General features: G+C 44.8%; 2 protein-coding genes across 5 annotated transcripts; both read right to left on the bottom strand.

The window, feature by feature from the left end:
• Positions 1-4,347: 4,347 nt before the first annotated feature.
• On the bottom strand, positions 4,348-6,640 carry LOC148413363 (P2Y purinoceptor 4-like). Its single transcript, XM_088431718.1, has 2 exons — positions 6,491-6,640; positions 4,348-5,860 (listed from the first exon to the last, which is right to left on the bottom strand). Exon 2 carries the CDS (start codon positions 5,791-5,793, stop codon positions 4,735-4,737), a length of 1,059 nt encoding a protein of 352 aa, XP_088287844.1. The 5' UTR covers positions 5,794-5,860; positions 6,491-6,640; the 3' UTR covers positions 4,348-4,734.
• A 1,765-nt stretch (positions 6,641-8,405) lies between these two features.
• inppl1b (inositol polyphosphate phosphatase-like 1b) lies at positions 8,406-26,250 on the bottom strand. Of its 4 annotated transcripts, none has more exons than XM_088431868.1 (27): positions 25,156-26,250; positions 23,005-23,068; positions 21,798-21,939; positions 21,457-21,577; positions 20,960-21,100; positions 20,280-20,367; positions 20,113-20,190; positions 19,874-20,014; positions 19,023-19,137; positions 18,267-18,367; positions 17,948-18,050; positions 17,550-17,746; positions 17,242-17,359; positions 17,067-17,163; positions 16,113-16,251; positions 15,908-16,007; positions 15,654-15,742; positions 14,941-15,022; positions 14,682-14,771; positions 14,475-14,588; positions 13,703-13,791; positions 13,548-13,635; positions 13,068-13,220; positions 12,571-12,652; positions 11,226-12,024; positions 11,038-11,153; positions 8,406-10,580 (listed from the first exon to the last, which is right to left on the bottom strand). In XM_088431868.1, the coding sequence occupies exons 1-27, from the start codon at positions 25,290-25,292 to the stop codon at positions 10,487-10,489; spliced, it is 3,678 nt and encodes a 1,225-aa protein (XP_088287994.1). In that variant the 5' UTR covers positions 25,293-26,250; the 3' UTR covers positions 8,406-10,486. The 4 variants fall into 4 exon arrangements, with proteins under 4 accessions (XP_088287994.1, XP_088287995.1, XP_088287996.1 ...); XM_088431869.1 differs by having other exon boundaries at positions 21,798-21,936; XM_088431870.1 differs by lacking the exons at positions 21,457-21,577; positions 21,798-21,939; positions 23,005-23,068; positions 25,156-26,250 and adding an exon at positions 21,317-21,430 and having other exon boundaries at positions 8,412-10,580.
• Between the last annotated feature and the right edge of the window lie 368 nt (positions 26,251-26,618).

Raw genomic sequence — 26,618 nt, 5'->3', positions numbered from 1 at the left:
CCAGAAGCCCGGGAGGCTGTCCGCGCACACCGAGGTTCCTGCTGCGTTCCTCGCGGTCCCCCTCACACGCCGCCGGCTAATATGTTGTAATCCGCCTCTATCGCGCTCACCTCCGAGCGGAGTTCCGCTTTCGGGGGGTGCGCCAGGCACGGCGCCCGCCAACACAGTCTTTTGCTGACTGCCTGATAATTGAATGAGCGATTATCCCTCCCATTAATAGACAATGATACACGCAGCGGAGCCATATGTCGGGAATATTAATGAGAGGCTGCGGCGGCCTTGATAAGGGGAGCGCCGTGCGCTCGCTGGAATAGGGGTTAAAACAATTTGCCCCCCAAACACACACCAAAATACACTTTGCACCACAATAATCCACACCGGTCTCCGTCTGACACCAAACATCCCCCCGCCCGGCCCGCAAAGCGCCAAGGCCGAGGCGTCTTTGTGTCTCGCCGCGGCGCAATGACATGCTAATGATGCGGAACATTGCGCTTTGCCGTACGATGGAATATGCGCTAAACCCCCACTCCATCACGGCTCCAGAGAAGGACCAGCCAACCCCCGCAATAAATCAAATCGGCAACGTATAGAAACACACGGTATGTTTTAGTAGCATTTACAAATATCGGATTTTTCACAGTATAAGCCGCATCGGTATATAAAACGCAGCAGTGAAATTGAGAGAGAAAAAAAAACAAAAAAACAACTACAAGCCGCAGGTTATAACATCAGATCAAATTAATACATCCCGGAAGTAATTCAGTCATAAGTAGAGCCGCTTTTTACATGTAAATAGCCTAATCCGTTCCAAACCCCCAAAATTGTTCTTAAACCATTTAAATGAATATTATTAAATTCCAAAAACGCAACAGTAACAAATACATATTAGAATGAAATATGTGCATAATCAAACATAAAAATATCCTTTCTAACACTCCCTAAGCATGTTTTTGTAGCATTTACAAATACTTTTGCGGTATCCAAACAATATTTTCATCACACATAAACATTTAAGTCCTTTTAATATTTATAAGGGCTCAAGAAAAAAATGCACACAGCTTTAGCATAAGGCAAGAGAGAAATAGCCTTTGAAACACACCCTAGTTAAAATGTCTTCAAACACCACTATCATAAAAAAAAGTTTACAAACATTTAACATTGATAGAGGCCCAAGAAAAAAGTGTACAGAGTGTAGTTGTAAACATCACGTTTTTTTGTTTTTTTAAAGCTAACAAACTCTCAATATTCATCAACAACGATTTTAAAAGGAACTTACATTTTTCGCTGACTGGAAGCGTCAAAGGGAGGACGACACAAAACTCTTTTAGCTCAAACTCGGTTTATAGTCAAACAAGGTGTGGCCTAATCATCGTTCTTCTTCTTTTAGAGCTACAGTGTGTAAAACAATAGCGTGCTGCCGTCCCGTGGCCAACAGTGGAATGGCCAGTAAAATAAACAGCAGGCAGATCAAAGTTGCGCTAAAAATTGCTAAAATAATATCATTACTTAATAAATAAAACGAGCTAAATAGTGGATCCAAAACCAGTCCCCATTACATGGCGGATTTTGAAGTTACAGTCGTCGTTGTTGTTTTTCATGTCTTTTTAGTAAACAGAGGTCACGTGGTGAGGCTCATGTCTTATCAGCAATGGTGCTCCTAATGCTTGAAAAAAAAACGAAATTATTTAACATCAAGCAATTTCTTTATGAAAATAATTAGTTGCCTGTCAACGTGTTGCTTTTATTATAAAGTAATTTGATTACTAACAGTTACTTTACCCTCCTGTTACACTCTTTCCTACCTAACTCACATTTTGCCAAATAACAGTTGCTTTGCGGTCCAGTTCATTTGCTCTTCATTTGAAAAGAAAACCTCAATGAGATTTTGTTTGCAGCTTCTTTCCCTTTGGCCACATGTCCGCTTTGACGCTTTCTCTGGGAGTTTTTGGCTTTATCGCAAGTAGTTTGAAGCGGAGGAGAGCGGCGGCGCGCGACGGCAGCCCCTCGGAGCCCATCGCATTTCCTCAAAGGTTACGGCCGGTCGCCGTGGGGGTGAAAGACTTTGTGAAGAAGAGGCCACGCCAATCAATCCCTAACATCTGTTCTCAATGGGAAGCAATATTTCCCCTTTTACCTTGCCATAATTGCGCTTAATACCGTGAAGTACCTTATCACGGGGCCGACGGCAAAAGACAGGCCTGTTGCCGTGGCGACGCCGAAAGCCATTGGTTTCCTTTTCAGAAGGATAATGAACTTCCCTCCTGGCCGTGTCACTCCCCGCACTCGGCCGCCGCATCCCCGCGTCCTTGAGACGCCTCGTCTCAGCCGCCTCCGCTACGGAGGATGAAAAAAATCAAAAATACGCGTCCGATAAATGCATCACTTGAGGCCAAGGTGCGGGCTCTCCGCGAGGATTACACTTTCGTACGTACTCCTTCCTTATTTCCAAAGGAAACATGTCATTAAAAGGGCTCGTATCATGTCATGTTTGCTACGGTTTTCAGAATCATCCCGACGGTGGCACCATTTGTGGAAAAAAACATCGCAATTGCCGTCTGGCGGCCCCTTGTTCTAATGTTTGAATAAACCAGCATGTCTGAGGAAAAACAACCAATCAGATAGAAAAGGCACTTGCAGACACATTAATCCTTTAATAATAATCCATCAAATTTGAAAGCTCTCGACTTGTTTAGTATGGACTAAAATTCCGGCGTTTAGATGCACAAACCTTGATCCGAAACAATTGTTGCCCTTATTCCACAAACTAGTATTAACACAAGTATGTCTGACATTTTTTTTCTATTTTTTTGACGAATAACATTTGCGTCATTTTGCATTCACACTCGTCTGCTCATTGTGTGTGAACGTTAAGCAAAAAAAAATCAAAATAATTGTTCTTGGTTGTAAACCTCACAGTGAGCAAAGATTCAAGGCGTATTAGTACTTTTACTACACACACGCATACACATTGATATACATGTCTACTCGTATATATATATATATATAGATTTTTAAACATTCTTTTTGAAGTAGGTCTGATGGTGGAGCTGACAACATGTTTGAGATTTATTGGCATTTCTATAGCAAAAAAAAAAAAAAGTAGCGGGGACACGTGAAGGTCCTTCGACAGAATGGACTTCAAGCAAATGTATTTTGCGGTGAATACAGTGGCATGCGGCGAGTGTGGCGAGGCTATTTGCTCTCAATAGACGTGTGACACGTGCTCCCCACAGCCAATTTATTTCCTCATACTTGAGGAAGGACACAAAAAGGAAAGATGTTTTTTTTTTCTCCCGCAAATGTCACGAATCAAGTTTTGGATCATAATAGTCCTTCATGTCCTTGGGCGCAGAAATCTGAGAACATCACATCCTTTTCTCACTGCCTTCTGGAGAATAATAATAATATTCATCATAAAAAAACGAAAAAAAAAAAAAAACGAGTACTAAAGAAAGACCAATGTGAATCCAAACAGGAGCCTTGAAGAAATTTTGCTAAATGACTTTATCACATTTAGGGTGCTTTGATCACATTTAAATTTTTGATGGTGAGAAAAAAAACGTTAAGTGGAGGTTGAGCGCGAATTGAAAATGTCTGTTCCACTTGATCTATAATTAACTTGGTGTTTTTTGTCGTCTTAGTTTGATTATAAAACGTCAATTCGTGTCTGTTTTATTCATGAGAAAATATGTTTAGCGAATGTAACAAAAATCTACATAAAAACAAAGCATGAAAATAAAAGAAAAACCAACATGCAATTTCAGCATCAAAAGTCAAATCAGATTAATGCGGAAAATACAAGTGTACTTCATCTTTTTGCCGCTAGAGGGCGCAGCTAGGCAGTCTCAAAAGTGAAGCGAGTGACTGGGGTCAAAGGAATTCATGCAGACTGGATCGCCACACAAAATGTCTTGGACGTGTCAGTGTCATAATTGAAAGATAAAAATACATTTTTTTAAACTCGTCAAACTCTTTTCTCCCTTTAGCTAATTCCGAGTCGAGTAGTTTCACACTGAGGTTATTATAGGTCATTAATCGCAACTACAGCACATGGGAGCCAATACGGAGTGGGCCCGATCTTGACAACAGACTCAGCACTGCTTCCCGACCACTTCCACTTCCAAGTCCCATTGCGAGTACAGGAATCGCGCGTAGGAGGTTTGGGGGAGTCCGTTCCAAAAAGTCCTTGTTCCGCTTCCCTGTCTTCGAGTGAAAGACAAAAACAGCTGGCAGCTGTGCAGCTCACCGGGTCACTTCATTAGGTACACCAGAAACATGTCTTCCAATATGACAAAGGTATATACATATATATCTTTGTCATGTATATATATATATATGATCCCAAACTTGTGACACCTTTCTCCCATGCATGCGTCTGCATGAAGGAAACTGGTGAAAGCATAGTTCTGGCGACGTTTCTGTGTTTTTAATCAAGCTAGTTATAAAGTTGACACACCCAACTTGGTCAACCTTTTATCCCAGCCCAAGTTGAGTTTTCGACAATTGTTGTGCTTGACTGGTGGCTTTGATGTCCAAGCTCTTGTATGCCAGAGCAACGGCAGTGTTTTCAGCTGGTGCCTGCGGGGTTGCCCTGCAGAAAGAAAGTTCCACGTAGAAAACAGTGGTGCAAACGCGGCCCGGGCGGAGTTTCCAGGCTGATGTTTTCAGTCGACCAAATTTTAAAGTCGACACACCCGACCTGGTCGACTTTCCCCCCTTGCCCCGGTTGAGTTTTTACAACTTTTGCGCTTGGCTGGTGACTTTGGCGTCCAAGCTCTTGTAAACCAGAGCGACGGCGGTGTTATTTTCTGGCTGGGGCCGGTTGACGTGGTCCCGCCTCCTCCCCGTCAGCGTAGACAGCAGCCTGGCGCGGTAGCGGTCGCCGGCCAGGAAGTACAAAACGGGGTCGATGCAGCTGTTGAGGCTAGCGAGCGGCCTTGTGATTTTGTAGGCAAAGTTGACGATGTTGAGGGTGCGGCAATCGAGCCGCAGCGCGCGGGCGGCGTAGTAGAGGGTGCGCGTGACGTGGAAGGGCACGAAACTGACGGCGAAGACCGTCAGCACCACGCCGATCAGCGCGAGCGACTTGCGGCGCGACGCCGCCGGGTTGACCGCCAAGCCCCGGCCGGCTCGGCGCAGGGCGCGGGCCATCAAGCAGTAGCACGCCACGATGACCAGGAAGGGCGCTGCGAAGAGCAGCGCCATGACGGCCGAGCTGTAGTCCACGTAGGCCCCGAAGGCGTCCTGGCTGGTGGTGTCGTGGCACAGCGTGTCGTTGCCCCGCCGGGACGTGGTGACGAAGACCAAGTTGGGCACCAGGCAGACGCTCACCGCCGCCCAGACGGCGGCGCAGGTCAGGTGGGCGTGGCGGGCCTTGACCAGGCTGAGGGTCTTAATGGGGTGGCAGATGCCCAGGTAGCGGTGCAAGCTGATGCAGGTCAGGAAGAGGATGCTGCAGTAGAGGTTGGCGTAAAACAGGAAGCGCACCATTTTGCACGCCGCCACGCCCAAAGGCCAGTGGCTGCGGTTGGCGTAGTAGTAGATGAGCGTGGGCAGCGACAGCACGTACAGGAAGTCCGACAGCGCCAGGTGGAACATGAAGACGGCGCTGGGGTTCCAGGGGCGCATCTTGGCGAAGGTCCACAAGGCGGCGGCGTTGAGGACCAAGCCCACCACGAAGACCAGCGTGTAGGAGACTGGCAGCAGCACGTATTTGAACTCCTCGTCAAAGCGGCAGCTGGCGTTGAAGATGGACGCGAAGCTCGCCGACTGGTTGGGCGCCGCCGTTGCCATGACGACCGCCGGCCTCCCGCATCCCGGTCACGAGGTGTCCCGGGGACCGTCCGAGGATGAGGACACTCTGAGTGCGCACGTGAGGACAATGTCGGCGGGAATTTGGACAGGCTTCGTCGGTCGAAACATTATCGCATCAAAATGTAACCCTTGTGATGTATTTTGTCCAGTCGTTTGGTGTTCGTATCAAAAGCATTTCGCATCAAAGGGAAAGCATTGAAAGAAGACTCTAGGGAGCTGAAATTTCTCCCAGACGACGACAACATGTCAAAGTTCAACACGGCACGGCCACTCAATTATCCCTCTATCAAAAATGTGCCATCCTTTGGCTGAAATACAACCAAAATGACGTGGGGGGGAAAAATGTCACCTAAAATAATAAAATACCGCACAAGGGTGAAGAGTAATTAGCTTGATTGAGCCATTAGAATTTGAAGGCGTTTCCAAACCTTTGACTGGTTCCGAATGAGTGTTTATACAGTGGCCGCAAGCCGAAAAATCCGTGTAACTTTTGATCATTAATCCAAAATGTCACAACATGTTCCAAAAAGTCCTTCAGGCGAGTTCCACGCATTCCACGTGTACTGTATACAATCTTGGACTGTGACAAATTCAAGTCTACGCGAGAGGCGTTTTTTTTTTTTCTTTTCTTTTTCTTTTTTTTGCATGTTCTTGGTGTCCGGGCAAAGAGTTGTACCTGCGGATTTCGGGTTTCTTGCTTCCCAGTCGACTTGGGAGGATGGCAGGGGACCCACACGTGCGCCCTGGGGTGCTCCTCGGCATGATCTTGTCCCTTTCTGTCCCGATCACTGTTGCGTGCAAAGTTGGTAGCTGGCGTTCGGCTGGAGCGCATTAGACACGCCGCAAAGTTATTTTTAGGGGGGGGGTGGGCTGGGTGTTTGAATGCGCGCTCCCCTTGCAGAGGAAGTGTTCCGTGCGCGCTCACGCAGGAACTGCCGAGATGCTTGATTGGACACAAAAAAGACCACGCAATTTTAAAATTCTTCTTTCAAGTGTTTATCTTGCTTAAGTTATCAGAAAGTTACAAAATCGATGCTTGATCTTAAAATTAAGAGTTTCTTGAATTCGAAAAGAATGCTCCGATAAACATACGCGGTGACTCAAAGTAAATGTCGGTTTGCAACTCCAGGTTAATCATTTTGGAATTCACGGCTGGAAGATATCAAACGGGGAAAAGCATGGTAAATAAATGTACAGAAATTCGAAAAAAATACAATATGTAATTTTGTTGATTTTGATGTAAAATGCTCTTTTTGTAATTTTATGAAATGCGATTATTTCGTCTTTGCCCTATGATACCTAATTTTCGTAATACATTATAGAGATTATTATCTATTAGTGATTGAACCCCAAAATTGTATATCTGGCTTCGAAATTGAAAATGAATGGATTAAATATGTTGTAAATACACAAAGTGTAATAATTCCTTTCCACTTTTACATTTTTTTGTGCTGAATTTAAATCACATGTTGACGAACTCTCCCTAGCAAAAAAAGAAAAGTGAATATGTCATATTTACTCGAAGCCTTTGTTATAACCCTTAACAAAATCGAGAACGTGTTCAATAATTGTTTATTCCGTTATGTAAATCTTATATTTACCGTTTAGTATTGTGATATTAATATAGGTGTTTATTTATCAACGCTAACAAAACGGTTCTATTTTCAAAAGAGAACCGAAAATAGAAACTTGAAAGTATTTTTCAAGTGGAATCAAGTGGCGAATCAACACTGCTGTAACTGAAAATTGGACATGCTGTGCTCTCTTCTAGCTTTCAATGACGCCAAAAATGATCATGGCGTTAAATTCATCCGTCTAAAATAAGCATGTTTACGTACACAGTATACTAAGGGGCGTTCAAGTACAATCAGACATATTGGAACTGCTAAAGTTCGAACTTTGGAATCGTGTTCTGAGGTCATTTCCTTAAACTGGGGCTTGAACGCAACAAGGTAGACGCATGACTTACATTGTCGTAGTCGTTGTCATCGTCGGAAATATATTTGCACAGCTGCACCATTTTCCTCTTGAAAGTCCATTGTAAAATTCGTCGTGGGCTGGCGATAAGTTTGCTTTCACCTGCTTTGTTCTCATCACGAGTTATGAAAAAGTCATGCACGATCGTAAAGACATAAATGTATGAAGACGATTGGAAGATTCCTCTTAATAAGTTACCACAAACTTACTTCAAGTATCTCTTGAAGTAAGCATAAAGGTCAACAAAAATGGAGGACCGTGTGAAGCCAGATTATAGATTAGAGCAGGGGTTCTCAAACTTTTTGGGAGTCAGGGACCCCTTTTAGAAAGCACATTTTCCGAGGACCCCCATTGCAAATATTTGAGAAAAAAAATCTTAAAATTTCAAATGTAACTGCTTTAATAAAAATACACATTTAATAATTGCAAAAGATTCAATTTGACAACGAGTATATTTGTTACTTTTCAGCTATATTGAAGTCTAGAAAACAAAAATGGCAAATTGCATACCCCCTGATAACAAATGCTGGTGTCTTGGTGATGAATGCAGCAAGAGAGAGGGAGGGAGAGAGAGAGAGAGAGAGAGAGAGAGAGAGAGAGAGAGAGAAGTTTTTAGGACGTTGAACTTGTTTGTTTTTATTTAACATTTCCAGTAATCCAGGAATCATTTACAAGTCAACAGGGGCAAATTTTTGGATTATTTTGAGCATATAAGGTTTCTTAAATTTAGTTTGGGGTCATGCAAAGTGTATCCAGTGTGACGTCATCGCTAAAGTGCTAACGGCATGCTAACAACTTAAGAAGCACTGTACCACAATGTGTAAAAGGTATTACACCGGTTAACAAAAACAAGAGTTTAAAGGAAATATTTTGTGACCCCTCCCACCCTCAACTTTTAGTGCGCTGTACAGTATGTGCAGCCAAAAAAATGGTGTCCAGGTGATGACATCATGGACAAAGCAGCTGGAGGTCAGTAAACAGACGAGATTTGTTTGGCTGAGCCTTAATGAGTAACTAAAGCAGCAAAATGCACGCGGAGAGCGATTGTGGGAAACGGTAGTGAGGTCTTTTTTTGCCGACAGACTGAAAAGGAAGAAAAAAAAAGTACAGTACAATAGAGCCAAGGAAATGTGTCAAACGGAGTTAGGGTGTGTTGCCTGGCGCCGTGCGATTGTGCGCTTTGCTCACTGAAACAGAAGGTACAACATTATCTTGTGCTCACACTGGTCAGCGGGAAAGCAGACAAAACGCAATTGCCTGCTGAAGGTCATCACATGCACTTTACTTGTGGACAGATTAAATGACACGATAGAAAGCGGAGCGGGCGGGACACGGCTGAATGGAGTTGCTTACGTATAGATTTGATAGCGCTATAGGTTGACTGTGTTTGTGGCCTTTTTCCCGGCTCCATAGTAGCAGCGAGTACACTCAACGGGGAAAATAAACACCGACAGATAACGCCGGCAAAATGAAGGAAACGAGAATCAATATTGTTCATCGTTTACATTTCGCATTGAATGAGTGCGCTGGAAGTGCGAAAACACACGCAAATTGTCATTTGGTACCACTTTATCCCTGAGGAAATTTTGACCCAGCTCGGGTTTTTTGGGTTTTTTTTTTTGGTCACTGATATCAAAGGAAAAGCATACAAAAAAGTACAAGGAGGCAAAAATATCGCAGGTTGTCAAAACATGTCGACTTTCAATATGCCGTCCCTCCTAAATGCTTTCAATTTAGCCCATGTCAGGCTCATTTACTGCCATTCAAAATTGGAAATATTGTCACTTTTGGGCATACTGAAAACCCGATGTTTTATCATGCATTTCCCCCCCTTGGATTTTCTTAATTCCTTCAACGGCAACTTGCGAAAAGGGTGCAATAAAAATGTTTGTGTTGGCCGGCCAGGGTGACATACACAGTCACAGTTTCATGTAGAGCTGGCAAAATTAATCAACAAGTAATCCATTATTAAGGTAGAGATTACAAATTAGAGGTTTTGGAGCAAAATTTTGTGCATCAAAAGTCAGAAATGGTTTATTTTTATTATTTTTAGCAGGGGAGCACCATTTACAGGTTAAATGTCGGCACAAAAATGTCACCAGGCAGTCAGTGTTTAAAGTAACATTTTGGCTTTATGAACCGTCATCATCAGCACGACAAAACATAGCTGACCTTCAAGTTTAGTGACAAGTACCCATTTGAGTTCCATCCACGGTGACTTCCTTGTGATTCCTTTAGTACTGTATTGACACGCTGCAAAAGCTTAAGTGAAAACATAGTGCAAAAATAATCGCGATTGTTTTCATTACCACCATTTTCTTCATTCGCGGTCCCAATTCTCGCTTGATTTTTGGACCCCTATTTTTTTTTTTACATCAAATATTGAATCATTTGGCTAGCCAAGAATCTGTAATAGAAGGGGCCTACTGCGAATGACAAAATGGGAGACAGACAACCCGAACTAGCTCAAATCGACGGCGGACTTGCGGCAAAGTAGAGGAGTGAAGCGTATTGGAAGCAGATGTTTTTCTCTTGGCAGACTTCTGATAAGCAAGACGTACTTACGGTACCTCAAAAACTCTGGATGGATGGAAGGCATTCACATCAAGTCAAGACAAAAATCCCTGAAAAGTTGAAGCTTGTTTGAATGAAGCGGCCAGATGTTGTCCATTCTTTTTTTTTAATTGATTAGATGTCAGTTCCAGTTCCTGGGCAGGTTCTCCAGGATCCTGCGTCGGTGGGAAGAGTTGGTGACTCCTGCAGCACGCAGATCATCTTCTGTGATGCCGCTGTGGAGTGGACTACTGTGAGTGTGGCGCTTTGAAAACAAGAAGCTAACAAGCAGGTATTGAGTGCAAAGTGGGCGAATGTGGGAATAGCGCTTGAAGTTTTGACTCGTCATGACTTGCTTGATTTTTCCGCGCAAACTTGAGACGGGGGCTGGACCATATGGCCAAAAAAAAATGTAACCTAGATTTTCTTCAATTATACTAGATGATTTTAAGCGATTTCAATAGAAGAAACAAAGCCAACTTATTTTGAAATCTTTCTAAAATGACAAACGAACTGAATGAACTTGATTTATTTCCGGGCCCTACTGCGGACTAACTTGAGACGGATCGGTTGCACATGTGCGACTTTCAGCGACCTTTGCACATAACCATCCGATGATTTACGTACGCTGCGGCCGAGTGATACACGTGGCTGCGGCGTAAGCGGGGCATTGCGAAAGGGCTGACGCGTTACCTGAAGTAGTCCAGATCATCCCAGCCATTGAGGCTGAGTCCAAGAGTGTATTTCTGAAGGCCCAGGGCACTCAGCAGCTCACACACGGTCTCTGGAGCACCTTGGAGTACAGATACCTGCGGTGAGGAGAAACACATGTTGCTTCGCCTCGGGTTTTTTTTTGTTGTTTTTTGTTACGAGAGCAGTACCTCATTGTCCCAGCTTTGGCGCATCTCCGCGTGCGCGGCAGGACCGTTCCTGTAGCCCGGCCTCTGGCTCGGGTAGGACGGCGGCGCTGCCAGCTTGGAGGGGAAGAAGTCAACCTCGCTGAGCGACTTGGCAATCTGCAGCGCGGTGAGGGAATTGTCTCCCGTCCGCCCGGGCTGCTGCTGCCGCCGCCGCCGCCGCTGCTGCTGCTTCTCCGACGCCCAAGGAGCCGGGCGACACGGTCCCAGAGGAAAGGGGACCGGGGTGAATTGGAAAACGGGCGGGGCTTTGGTTTTCCTGATGGGATCCGTCCTCTCGGACAGATCCCTCCTGACTTTATGCTGCACGACGGCGGACTGATTCATGTACAGGTTCCTCGTGTTCTTCTCGTCGTGGCAAATGTTTTTAGCGTGGTACTTGGGCTTTGCCAAGTGCTCCTGGCACAGTGAGATGCTTTTACCGGAGGGCGGAGATATGGGAGATGGCTTTTTGGCGGGAAAAAGCTCGTAGGAGGAGTTAGCTTGAGGCGGCTGAACTTGAGCGGGCGAGGCGTACTGGGGGAGGACGGCGGGGATTTCGATCTCGGTGAAGTCGGGTCGACGATAGGGTTTGGCGCTGAACGCGTGCCTCCCGGAGATTTTGGGCAGCCGCAGAGCCTCGTTTCCGGCCCAGATCACCTGCGGGTCCTTCGGCTGGGGGAGGGCCTCCTCGGCGCCGCGGCCCACCGACACGCCCTCAAAGATGAAGTAGGCCGGGTTGGTGTAGCTGCTCGGGGTCGGCTTGGCGTGAGCTGCCGCCGACCTGCAACGCCGGAGCGCTCATGCGTCATCATTTCCTTTCTAATGTAGAATTTGGATTCTTATGGAAGTTTTTGAACTGAAGGAAAAAAAACTCGGGCAGTCTTTGCACCTATTGTTCACTCATGGCCATCCGACTTCAAAGGCCGGTGGAAGAACACTATCATTCCAAGTAGTTGTTATTAAGCTCTGTTTCCACTGATACTATCTACTCTACGCTACGCTACGCTACTCTATTCTACCCTACAAAAGCATTTTCCACCTACAAATCGGCTTTGCAGTTTTCGGTACTTGTCTTGTTTCCACCCCCCTATAATCTCAACGGTATGTTATTCGATATACGATGTAGAAATGCCGCTAAAAGTACCGTAGTTTAGTCATTTTAATAACACACACCATGTTTTAATTGGAAAGCCATGATCTATGTAAGGTCTTGGGTAGACTTATAATGGCATTTTTGTAAAATGTACCCAAATTGAAGTAAAAAAAAAAACGTGTGTGTGTGTGTGTGTGTGTGTGTGGGGGGGGGGGGGTCGACTTAAATCCTCACCTGTTTATCTGGACATGTGTAGATGCGGGAGACACGTGGCCTCTGCCAGGACCTCTATCATTTTTCTCAAAACGGAACCACTCTGAAAAAGCCAAATGCCTTAAAGTGACAAAATGCGATTTGAAAAGCAGCTTCCTCAACGCGCGTGCAAAACAGTTTCATTTTGAGCACATTAAGCAGCTTCCCCAACGCGCGTGCAAAACAGTTTCATTTTGAGCATATTTGGCATTACAGCGCAGCGGAGCTGAAGTGTGCTGACCTGGAGGCATGAGCATGTGTCCCGTTTCACTGTCTCAGGATGCATCCGGTCTGGGTCAGTCAAACGGGAGCCAAAAGAGGAAGCGGAAGTGCAAAGGCAAGCCGGAGAGGGGTCATTGAGGAACCAAATAGAGGAAGCAATGTGAGACCGGGAAAGGCCGTGCCAGTGGAGGTGAAAGCAGAGAGAGGAGGCGAGAGTGCAAGGAGGCCGGAAGAGCGGGGAGGAGAACCGGACCCACCGTAGGTCTTCTCGCGGGTTCCTCGGCGGTCCTTGGGCACATGAATGCGCACCCGCCCTCTGATGGAGCCCATTTCCTCACCCCGGTGGCTGAGGAAGGTCTCAAACTGCTCTGACGCACCCACGAGGGAGCGCAGAGCCACACAGCATTCGCCTGGAGGAGCAAAATGTTGGGTCGCAAGGGATAATTATTTCAGGCTGCACTTTAGTACAATATCACTCACAGATCAGGACAAAAATCAATTCTTTAGGAATTGGCAAGTCAATATTTTATGCTGGCATTTTTGCTGGGTGTGGTGCCACGGTCGTTTTATTTTGCCCTTCAACTTTGGATATTTTCAGTTTAGGGGTTCCATGTGTTTACAAGAAGCGCAAAGTCCAAAGGTACCTCTGCAAACTCTTAATTTTGGAGCCTTGTGCATGTTGACTCAATAAGGCCTCCAAAAAACTAAAAAAAAAATATGAAAGAAAATGACTTTACCGTACGACTCGAACCCATCACACGACTTGACAGACAGCAGCAGGTGCTGATCCCGGAGGTAGTCCATGTCGGATCTGTGCGGAAGCAGCTGACACAAGCGGACGCCAGTTAGCTAGCGGGAGGCGTTAGCAAGCGGGCATCTGAGAGGCGCAGACCTTGGGCAGCTGCTTGAAGGACCAGGCCAGTTTGAGAAAGCCAGGGACGTCGCAGCCTTGCGTGTCGTTCTCACTCGACCGCCGTGTCTCTGGCAAGGGGTGCGAATAAATAGCTGTCAAATCATTTGCAATAAAATGTCCGGAGGTGGGCAACTTACATTTTTTTGCCGGTACGACATTTCGTCAGAGCCCCGCCCCCTTTCCGTAATCGTCGGCCCGACATTTTTTTCAAGCAAGACAAAATTGTAATCGTTTTGCCCAACCCTCCGCCACCACTAAAGGGTGACATTTGACTATTTTTGTTTTTTTTCTGGTCCGTCATTCGTCAGTCGCTGGTCTACATCTATCTGTACTCATACTAATCATTTTCTCTGTTTTATCATTTACGTTTCCAGTTAAACCCATGTCTGTGATTCTACAATTACACTGCAATTGAAACCCAACGCAGTAATATAAGTGTAACACAAATAGTAAGGGGTTTAAACCTTGAGGACGAGAGTGCAATTAACAATCAAACTGGATGGCATGACTCTGAAATGGTGGATTTCAGTTCTCATTTATAATTGCCTGCCACTATAGACATTAACATTTGTCTAAATTTCATCTGTCATATACAAGTGAAAAATAGTCTTGCTGAGGTTGACTTTACTAAAAAAAAAAAAAAAAATGAATTTCCCGGCAAAGAGCCAATCAGAGAAGGGATGCAAATTTGGTCTGCATTCATTGGTTACTTAATTCGCATCCCAGCGCAATTTTTTTCCTCAAAAGGTACCTTCAAGACAAGGCGAAGAAAAGTCAATGAAGAACTTTTCTTTGCTAGAAGTCTTAACGATGGCCTCGATGCCTTCTAGCTCAACCCAGGCTCTCTCCACGCCCGCACCTGGATCTGGTTGACATGAAAGACAAAACTGTTCACATGATGAGGTGAGCTGCTGGTGAGTTAGTCCAAGCATGTGGAAAAAGTCTTAAAACGGCACACCTGCTTTAGAGCAGAAATGAGACGTCACGCCCACTTGGAATGTGGCAAAAACAGGCGAATGGTCACTAGTGAAAATATCATCTGTGCAACCTGGTAAGAGACAACAGAATTTTTTTCAGTATTATAACTTCTGTATTTCCCGCATTCTTTTCCGACTGTAAGCTGCAGGTCGTAACAATAGATATTTACGTAGTAAGATGGTACATTATATATGATTATAAATGTCACATTCACATCTTGGGAATCATCTCATTCTTACCGTATGCTGTGCACATTACGTGCGTGTCGGGGTACGACTTCCACAAAATCCTGTCACACCATGATGGAACATTGACTCGCACCTATGGGGAAAAAAATGGTGAAGTCCAAAAATATGGAAAAAAAGAGCATGTTGGCAATGCTTATTTGACCTATGAAAACTGTTGGGTCCCCGAGACTCTAAAAAACACTAATACTTAAAAACTATGGGTCCCAACAGAAATGTTTGCTGTCCCAAAAACTGCGCAGTAAAAAGGACAAACAGGGCGAGCAAAGTCGTCAAAAATGTTCATTCGTCATCAAGTTTTGCTGAATAAAAGATGGACAGTGATGACTATTTTGATGTCAAAAAGACGAGGGACGCACGTTGATTTGAAAGTACTGCATGCGTCCCTGTCAAAAATGACGTGTCTGGGACACAGGCAAACGAGAGCACCTTGTCGGTTTTGTTGATTAGTTGTTAGGTTTGTTGTTATTAGTATGGCAGGGAAAGACCGTTTCAAATATGCTAGGCATTTAACTTTGAACCTATATAAATGCTATTTTTGGAAGTTATGGCAGCTGTTGTTCAATTCAGATGCCCTCGCCGGGGTTATGTTACAGATAAAATGCTCGGAGAAGCCAGTCCGCGGTAAGATCGCAATCTGTAACAAGTCGTTCCTGACGTTGATCATGTAATCACAAGCATGATTTTAGCTGAGTCTCAGAACTCACCCCCGAAGTCTTGTACTTTTGCCACAAGTAGCAGTCTCGGGAGCCTCTTTCGTACCGATAGGTGGGTGGGAATGTAATCTTCTCTTCCTCTTAAGAAAACAATTATAAATGTAGGGAGAAGAGGGCAGAATGAAATAGGTGAAAACAAATGACATTTTGTGCACATTCACTCGCAGCCCGCAATCACGAATGAGGCAAGTAGTTGCGATGGCAGGCTCGATACGCATTTTGGGCCAGACAGAAGCGCAACTCACTAAAATAAAGGAAGCCTTTTCTCTTGTGCCTTTCTCGGGTCAGCTGGTCCGCACACATGAGCTCCTCAAACTCCCTTTTGGAAACGTGCTTCAGAATGTCCTACAGGCACGGGAGACAGCGAAAAATATACCGACGTGTGCTATTGTTATTCGTTTCGGGATCAGCGGCAAAGCGATCGAAACCGAGCGGCGATTTGAGCGGCACCTGTACATCCAGGTCCAGTCGGTAGTTGAGGTCTCCGCACCAGAAGAGGTGCGTGAAGCGCAGGCTGATGTCGAAGGCGCCCAGGTGTTTGTCGCCGAGCGAAAGCAGCCTGAGGATGTCCACAAAGTTCTGGTTCCGCCTGAAAGACGCATCCAGGGTCAGGCGGAAAGGTGAATGCACAAAAGGTTTGCGATATGCGGCTTTCCGATGAAATTTAACGATGAACCTAAAGTTCATTACAACTTGTACACTTCAACTTCATTTAAGCTGCTCTAAATGTTTAAACACATGGACCGAAATAATAACCTTGATTATGCGTTTCAAGCCATTTTGTTACAACCTTATACCGTGCTTCAAGAACCACCTCTGGCAGTCTGGAGGGGGGAAATACAACAATTCCCCAAATACAAGCCGTACCGGTGTATAGAACGCACCCTTAGTTTTGGGTACAAATTCTGCTATTTTCTACGTTACCATGTATAAGACTCACCGACACTTTAGCAGCAATGTAAAAACTATAGCAAAACAAAATAAATCTCATCTTCCTCAACTCATCTTACTATATTCATATTTTCTGGTGTTAAATTATACATTTGTTGCGGGGTAAGCGTGTTTCAGATTTCCCACATTGGGAGCACCCTTGAAGCAGTTGTTTTCTTTTTGTTGCGCAGCATCTGTGTTCCACCAAGTTTATGATTGTGTGTATATGACAAAAGACCATAATTAATAAACGGGTCAAATGGTATACCTTGCCGAAAAATTGAAATGAATTGTTTTTCTAATATCGTTCAGCCCTACACCACTCCTTCAAACTTCTTTTACCCCTGGAAAACAATATATTATTGTTGAGCACTAAATTGCAGTCAAATGTAATTGTTTACAAAATCCAAGAGGAAAGTGTTCATTGTTTCACTCCTCTTTGCGCAATTTGTTGTTGTGATATGTTAAATGTACCTCAGAACTTTGTCACTTCCCGAGGTCAGGTGGCAGTTGACAAACCCAAAAGATGTTCCGTTGAAATGAAATGACACACCGACGGCTCCCTTGTTCCCTGTTGCAAAGTCCATTTTCACACGAATATTTCTTAGTGTATTCATATTTTCATTTTGAATGTTCATATTAATTGTACCCAGAGTGTTGCCCAAGCCAGTCTTCACACTGGAGGTGCTCACGCGGCTGATGCGGCTCTCGTGCTCCGGCTTGACGAAAACGGCCAGACGCATGTTCCACAGGGACTGCACTGCCACCTACAGGAAAAATCACTGCTTTACAACGCGTGCCAAGAGTGGCTTGAATCACATTCAAGTTTTGGTTGTTTCTATGTTTTGGATCTGTGGGAGTTGAGAAGGTTAAACACTCATAACACCCCAACATCAAATGAAGCATGTGATAATAAAATGTTGTTACGTGACAGTGGGATGTAGCAATAAAACATACCTGTTTGAAGTCCATCTGTGTGTGGCTGCGAAGGGTGGCTTTAATATGCTCCGCCCACTCCTTCTCCCCCTGAGGGTTTTCCTGCGTGCCCAAGGCGTAGATGTCATGAGGCAGTGGCGCCACAGACTCGTCGGGGGTGTGGCCCAACCCGCAGCAGGTGACCCATGACTGCAGGTTGCGAGGTGGAGGGGAACCACCTGCGGATTTCAAATTCATAAATATATAACTTGACTTGATTTGGTGGTTGAAAGTAAAAATACATTATATTTGATGACGTGATGACCCTTTCAAAGTCAGTCCAAGTTGGGTGATAATAAGGCCAGATTAGTAAAAAAAATCCCCAGACACCCAGCGGTTAAATGGAGCCCCGTATTTGGTGAGAAGACGGCGGGGATTACCCATGTTCCAGGTGCCCACAAAAACAGAGACAATGTCAGGTTCGCTCAGATGGGAGTGCCTTGTTTTCATCAGCTGGATGAGTTGGCAGAAAGCATCGCCCTTCTGAATGAGAAAACGGAAGCGGGCTTTTAAAATACAATCAGATTTCCAAACAATCATGAAAACAGAATTCAGTGAATTGACGTGGCATTGAAAGCTAAACTCTTTTTTTCAAACACGTACAAAGATTCAAGGAAAGGCTGCGAGGCAGGAAGATTATCATGGTGCAGTTGAGAAAAAAAAATAGGATAAAAGAGTATTTAGCTGAGTAATAGTTACCCGTGCGCTCTCAAATATCATCTCCCGTGGTGCATTGTGGTGGCTGTCGACCACCACGCGTACCTTGGTGGGACTGCTCTGGTACTTGACAACCTGAAGGACTGACACACAAAAGGACGGTCCATGAACGCAGCGCCAGTGTAACGCTGAATGCGCTCCAAGTGGTTGTTTTTCTTTTTCCTCGCGACGCAGCCCTAAACACCTGAAAATGCATTAAGTTTATGAATGTGTGTATATGCCAAAAAAAACGCAATTAATAGATGGGTCAAATGGAGTACCTTTCCGCGTTCTCTAGGCGGTGCACACAGCTTCATACTTTTCCACTTTTAATTGAATCGACTGGAGAGATCATAATCTTAATATCATCCTCTCTTTTTTAGTTGTGTGAACAAGTATGGATTCGACTTCAGTCCGTTCGCTTCTTTTATTGAAAATAATGCCGTAACCGCATCAGCTAACACGAGCTGCAACAGCCAACTAAAGTCCACTATTTACGGCAATTATTATAAATAAGAATACAGCCGATATAAAAATGCGCCTCTGTGCGTCAAAACTCGCCTTATGTGGCTGAGGGATCCATCGTCCGAGAATGATGTCGAATTAAAAAAAAAAAAAATCTAAATTTTATGTCACTGTATGTAGGACGCCCCCATACATTTGGCCTTCATTTTGGGGTTTAAACACGGTGTCTTATATTTGGGAATTACGGTAAGCCATGTCAGGAGATATCCACATTAGCAGACAAGGATGGCGTACCTCGCTCGTGTGAGACCCGCTCTACATCCATTGAGGAGGCCTTCCTGTCGAAGAGTAGCACACCTGCGTCCACATCCACAGAGACCGTCTGCCTGCCGTAGCGCAGCATCTTTACCTGGAACAAAACACAAACACATTCCTCAATCAACCAGTTGGACATTTGGTGATTAAGTTTCGGTTTTTACTTGACTGTAGAGCTGGGCAAAGAATCGAATTAATGCAAATAATTTGCCATTTTAAAATTCAACTATGTGAAAATTAGCTTAATGATGAAATCAAGGTTTTGCAAAGACAGCTGGATCAGCGGTTCATAATTAGCTTTTGAGACGTCTTGTTTCCTTCGCCGTTCTTGAATGCGCCTTTAGCAATATTAAAGAAGAAAGTCTGTTAATAATGAACGCTAGCAACAATGTTGTAATAATTTAACAAGGGAATACGGTCACTTGTGTTGCATGGTTTCACGACTTCATTTTAGAGGCGATGGTGCTTTACAAAATGATCCGTTTAATGTAATTTACTGCCACCGTGTGGCATCTATATACAATTGCAAGCCTTTTTAAGGAGGGGTCATTATGAGAGTCAATTATTTCCAGAATTTTAACCGATTCACAATAGGGCTTTGTCTCTATTACAAGAGATTGGGTTCAATCCAAACACTATTTATGAAGCACCTTTCATACGGAAGTTGCAACCCCCCCCAAAAAAAAAAGATTTTATGCACAATATTGATTTAAAAAACATATTACGTATATTGATTTAAATCATAGTAAAAGCAAATTGATTTGTTGGCACACCACTAGTGCTTTATATCCTTGGAATCCATGCATTTGGAATACAATCGTGCAGGTTACCTGAAAGGAGTGGACTGGCAGTTGATGACATCCGTGGTTCTTGGCAGAAGTCACAACAGTGGGCGTAGGTTCCTGAGGAGACGGATTCGGCTGCACGGCCAGATTGTGATTGGCTACTGCATCTTGTAGAGCCTTGAGTACCTTCGCACACACGCAAGAAGTTCATGCTTTCATCAAAAAAGCAGAAGCAGCAATACATTATTGTTATGCGTCAGTACCAGAACATCACAGTCGCAAACCTTTTTCTCCAGAGACGAAAGGAGGCTGACCAATGCGGAAATTTTACACAGCAAGGCGTCCATATCCATCTCGGGGTCCTTGTTGCACCAATAAGTCACATTTAGATAGAAATGTTCCAAAACAGCAAAAAAAAAAAAAAAAAAATCAACACTCAGGGTTTGCACACCTGTGAAGTTGCGCAGGATAGCGAGCAGCTGGGGTGGTCAAAAACCTTGGCTAGTGTTTCCAGACTCGAGAGGGTCAGGTCCATCTCACTGTGGATAAGAACCACGTTACTACAAGTACGATAAAAAAAAACAAAAAAAAAAAACAGAGCTACATGGTATGTATACCGCTAGGCGCACATAAAGGCAGAAATTTTAACGCACAATTTTCCCTGCGTAGGGGGTATTAGGCTCCATTTTTTTCTTTTTTTTTTTAACAAAGAGTACTTTGAAAAAAGGGTTGAGAACCGCTGCTAAAATTAAAATATTTTTGTACATACAACACCACAAAATGACAAAATCTTGTTTTTTTTAAAGTGCAATTGTATTCAAAATAAAAACATAAGAAATTGTGCGTAGAACTTTAAGGGAAAAATGAATTGAACCCATTTTGGATTAAGATTGTGTTTTAACAAAATGTCGAAAAAGTGAATTGCCGTGAATACACCGAGTGCACCGTTGTGAAATTAGAACGTCTCTGACAGTGTTAATGAAAACTGAACACGGCTGTCTTTATAACGGCCAGCTAAATGTATCCTCTCCCATAAAAACCAAAGTTAACAGTCAAAGTAGTGTGCGGCATTCGCGTGCGCTTCAAGTGCGTTTCGCTGCCGTCACTTGTTTCTGCGCAACAAAGGCCGACCTGTTGAGGCCCTGGCAGGCAACAGCCAGAGTGCGCCTGAGGTGGGAGAGGCCCGTGGCCCCTTTATGCACGTCCTGGATATCCAGCGGCAGCTGGCTGAAGAGATAGTCGTTGAGCAGTCCGATCACATCGCTGGCAGTGCTGCAAAACGTGGCGAGACACAAAGAGATGCTTATTCGATTTGCGTATCTTCTATCTTCTACGTCATAGGAGTGGAAGTCCAGTCCTCGAGGGCCGGTATCCTGCCTGTTTTCTGGTTGCCTCTCCCCAACTCACCTGATTCAAATGATTAAGCTCTGTAGAGAAAGAAGGTTAGAAAACATGCAGGACACTGGCCACTGGACTGAGTCTGAACACCTGTGTTCTTTGTGATGCCATGCAGGCCAAGATCATGGATTTCTTCTTGGATTGATGTGTATCTCGCTGTGCGGAAGGCTCAAGAAAAAGAAGAAATTTGGAAAGCAAAAAAAATAAATAAAAATAAGGCATCGCGATACCTGGATGTGTTGAGTTCCTGTAACTTATCCAGGACTAAGGAATGGGTGTCCGGTTTTGGCGGTGGTGCTGTGAAGGTGACCGTGCTGACAGGGCCCGCACTTTGAGGCGTCTTCTCATCATCTGTGCGCACACACAAATCAGGCAATTCCACTCATTTGCTGTACGTGCAACATTCCGTGATTTGAATGTCTGCCGTTTCTTTCAAGTTTCGACATTACAAAAAAACTGCAGAATGGTGTATATTTAAATGTTTGCAATTTGATTTTTTTGTGTGTCTGTAATAAAGTACGAAGTCAGACTGCAGCAGCAGCTGTGCATTTACATCTAGGGGGGGGCCCACCTGAGCTCTCGTCCCCGGTGTCGGCGTCACGAGGAACCGGGTAAAGCAAAGGGGTGACCAAGCCTTTGTGCGGGTGCTGGTATCCCATAACGAGGTCCTCCAGTGTCCGGAAACAGTTGACCTGCACTCCCTGTGTGGTCTGCTGGCACGCAAATGATGTCACGTTTACGTCACACCCTTTACTTACAACAAAAAAAAATGAATATATGTACAAATATTTTTAGCAGCATCTGAAATATAACGCTTATGTATATAACGACAATACAACAGCGCTCGATTGTCATCATATTAAGGGGAGCGCTGGCCGCAAGTGTCATCCATCCAATCATTGAAAAAAAAAACAAAGGTGATAAGAATTCTTTTCACTGGCACACAACCTAAGTATTTTGCATGACGAAAATTCCCCCGTTCCGATAAAGCAAATATTATAAATGCAACTTGGAATTCTGGCACATGTGGAGTTCCATCAATAAATCAGTTCAACAAAGTCAGTCGTTAAAACCGTAAGAGCAGACCTTTTTCCCCTTCGGTTTCTTTGAAGTTAGTAAAAGAAATTGATCTTTGGTCCGAGCGGTCTGGCTACAAAATAGTATTTCAGACCGCAAGGATCTCTTGAAACACAATTAAACAGATTTGAAATGTAATACGAGACCGTGCCCGAAATATCTCAGTCGTTGGCTTGGAAACTTAAAAAGAGTGAAATCAGGGAGAGGAAAAAATGTATCTGGGAGCTTTTGTATGGATGGCGATGGAAAAACTGAAGGCACAACCAAGTCACAGAAATAACTGGCAGGGATTTTCTTGAAAGAATGCCCGTCTATAAAAAGGTTCCTCTGGACAAAAACCTCCAAATTTGCCACCGGACTCATGTGCACAGCGCTGTATAACGCTAACAATGCATAATCACAAACACCCACCCGTCATTGACCTCGTGTGGGGGTAGAATGTGTGACGCATGAAAACAAGTCTTCACGGAGCTGCTGAGCTCATCCTCCAAGCATGCGGCCACACGGCCGGGCCGAGATGCCGTTGAAACGACGACGCTACCGCGGGGCCGCGCGGAGGGGAAACACAAACGTCTTCCTGTTCTTCTTGCAAAAAGGCGGAACAAAGAATTGGATGTCCGATTGTTTTCTTACTCGGGCCGGTTTTGACAGCGCGCCGACAATGCTTTTCCTACGGTCAAGTAGGCAATGACGTCACTCACCTGGACGGCGAGGAGGCCGTCTCCATCGGGCAGGATGCGATATGTATGAACGTGGCGTTGGAACCTTGGGGAACAAGAAAAACGAAAACGACTTCAACAATTAGGTCCAGATGACACCAAAGCCATGAAAACAAGTTTGGAATTAGGTGACTTCATGTGAACACATAGGAGGAGAATCGAAAATCGAAGACAACTATGCTCTGTGTGTATAACTATTTGTGAAGGTTTTCTGACATCTTTGATCATTTACGAAAGCCTGTCTATGGCATTTTACCATATATATTAGCAAGCGGACTATATTAGTAAAGTGCCAAACAGATTGAAACTAGCAGGGGCGGAGCTGTATGGTGGCCAGAGGTGGTCACGGCCACACTCTCGGATACCCCATTCATATATACTATACATATACATATCTATATATATAAAATGCATGTATTTCCGAAAGGGCTGGTCTGGCCACACCCACTTTGTTCAAGTTTGACTGAGAGTCAGAGATGTGTTCAATAAATGTGTTTATTACTGTGGCTGCAGTCTTCACTCGGGTATAGGTATTGATAGCTGGTGCTGGCGTTTGTTTTCGATCCGGTATGATGAAAGACATGTCTAGAATATATTGGCTGCTTTACTACATGAGAAGCGCGATCGCCATTTGTTATGACACAGTGCAGCTTTGCACCACTGGAAACTACCACTCCGGTCACAAACACATTGTTAAATGATAATCTCTCTGGCAGGTCTGTCTGTACTATTTCATTTTTGGGGGGTGATTCAATCCCCAAAATTAGCCAGATGAGAGAATACAAGGGAAAGGAGGGGACATGGGAGCGGTGCGGGCGGACCGGCTCAATTTTCAGGAATGCGTCTGGCGCAGGCTGAAGAGCAGTCAGCATAGTGTGGTCACTGGAGCTCCCGCCCTCCTCCATGGGGCCCGAGGGAAGAAAGAAGCAGTATGATGGGAAAAGGGGAATCTTTTGCCAGCGTTCGGAAGCGGCTCACAAGCCATCATCGTGCATGTCCTCGTAGTGAATTATTTTCTAATTGGGGTCAGCGTATGGCTGGTTTCAAATGTTCACACTTTTACGAGATCTTGCTACTGTAGTAAGCCACCTCCTCTTAGCAGGGCGCTTTTATGTAGGTCGTGTCATGTAATAAAAAATCTGACAAAACAGTTAATTGTACTGAGGAAAGACTTTCAAGTATGGCTGTTTACATATCTCCAAAACAAAACAAAAATAATACATCAAAACAATTCACTTTGAACACTTAACCAATGTTGTATTTTGTTATTTGCCCATTTTTTAAAAATGGCGAAAGTGGGAAATTGTGCAGCAACTCTATGGTTTAGCCTGCTTTCAAGCTATTATAACGCCACCTCCGGCACCCCTAGAGGTGGATAGAGAAACTACACCTGTGATGTCCAAAGCTTCCGCAGATTTAGAAGCTTTGTTTTGAATCCAACTATGGTTGACATCTTCCTAGAAGTGATATGTATGTATTACAAATATTTCAACAATGAAAACATTATGTTGAACAAACCCTATGAAATGTTTGCTTCATGACCTGGTGGTTTCATTTGTTCAAACTCATGCAGTTTTTGCCTTGCCAGATTGAGAAACATGGACAATTTGCAGTGTCATCATAAAAGCTATGATCATTCAGATCATCTTCTAAAGTACCCTAGTGCTATCTTTAGACCCAAAACAAACTAAACTCGGCAATTGTTTTGTATCAGTGACAACTCCAATAATAAACAATTAGGTAACAATGACCCAGAAAGTAAAGAAGACAACAAAATGCTTCAGGAGCTCGAGAAGAACAACAAAACGTCATGTTGGGACTACAAACAAACACTCAAAGTAAAAAGCGGACTTTTCTACCAAGATGGACTGATATATCATTGGTTGAGATATGGAGAAGATGATGACGGATGCCAGTGTACGTTCTTTCTATTTTAATACATTTTACTGTGACATATATTAACATCTGTTGTTGGTTTTTGCCCACATCTTGTAAATGCAGTTTGAAACTTAGACTTACTTTGTTCTTTTAATTACCCGCTGTTTGTTTTAAGTATTGCGGGTCCCCGGGACCCAACAGTTTTCAGAGGTAATATGAGCATCACAGATGATTGGAAAAGGACGATGTACTCACAGGAGGCAGAGAGCATATGCTTCCGGCACAGATTCGCTGTCTCGAACGAGGAAGCTTCCATCCCTGCCGGCTCGTGCCAGCAAGTCCTCTGCGTGCACGCGGCTGATGTCACGGTGATACCATGCTGCCGTCGCCATGGTAACCGGTGTTGAGAGAGAGTCTAATGAAGGGGATCCACATGAGGAGAGAGGAGTGGCGGTAAAGCGTCCTCAAAGTGTACCGCCCGGCTATCCAGTTAACGTGAACATGTACTTCCAAGGTCCCCGTTTGCTCTCAAAGCGTTGGAAGCATGGACGATGGAGGGAAAGACGGCAATATGAGAGCGATGTTCAGATGGAGCACCAGGCGTCCTTGTATAAAGAAGCTGTTGCGCTGTTTGGCTGCCAGGTGTGTGTTTGCCTATTCCATCCGCGAGGAAAAGGGAAAAACAGCAGGAGCTGCCAACCACAAACACAAGCCCTCCTCTTGTTGTCCCAAAACAAAACTTCCACATGCAACAGGAAAAGAAGCTCCAAGAATGGCAAAACAAACAAACCAGGCTGCTCTCTCTCTCTCTCTCTCTCACACACACACACACGCACACAAACAGGCAGACACAGAAAACGTCCACAGACTCCCAAGAAAAGAACGGCGGCAGAAGCGTCCCAGATGCAACTCAGTCAGCACTATAAGCAGGCGGGCAGGCATGCGAGCAGAATCCAGACTAATTCAAATGATTTCCCAGCTCTCTTGCCATATAAGGGAATAGGAACAGCCTCCGAAATGTTCAGCTGATGACTGTACTCTTCTTTTCCAGAGCCAGATTCCATTTGGAGGAAGTCTGGTCAGATGTGGCTTCTTCCTCCTGGGATCTGGCTTTTATGCCGGCGTGTCACAAGTGGCGGCCGGCGGTTCGACGGCATGCCGGCAGGGCAGGCGGGAGGTGGGGGGTGGCGGTTGAAGACGGGAAGAGAGGACCTCTTTGGAGACGGAGGTGGTGGCTCCGCATTCCAGATGAGCGGGAGCTGAACTTCACCGGCAGTGTGTGAAATAGCAGATTGCTTCCTCTGCCTCAGGCCCTGCCCAGTCGCTTTCCTGACATTCAAATAGAAAAATGACTTTGCAGATGTGCTGCCCGGCAAGCCCCCCCCCCCCCCTTTTTTTTTTTGTCCGCTGCTTATTCAAGGATTTCATTTACAGCTTTGTCCTTGCTTTGTGTTTTTTTGTTTTCTAAGTTCCCCCTATTGCTTTTAACACATGGGGAAAATAGCGGCCAGCATATGGTTATGATCAGCCCTGACATTCTTATTTTTGCCCGCCTTGAACATCGCCCATTCAGCCCTCCTACTTCCCTCCTTCTCTGGTAGCAGGAGTGCAGAACTCAGTGGGACGCTGCTTGGCTTCATATTCGCTCCTCTCACTCGTGCTGTACTCAGCAGAAATGCGGCGACCGCCAACACCCCCCCCCCCCCCCCCCCCCCCAA

The sequence above is a fragment of the Hippichthys cyanospilos genome, chromosome 13, assembly GCF_059441005.1.
Source record: "Hippichthys cyanospilos isolate Australia breed blue-spotted pipefish chromosome 13, RoL_Hcya_1.0, whole genome shotgun sequence".
In the NCBI taxonomy this organism is placed as follows: Eukaryota; Metazoa; Chordata; class Actinopteri; order Syngnathiformes; family Syngnathidae; genus Hippichthys; species Hippichthys cyanospilos.
Note: the sequence above shows the minus strand (reverse complement) of the source record. Positions and strands in the feature narration are given on the sequence as shown.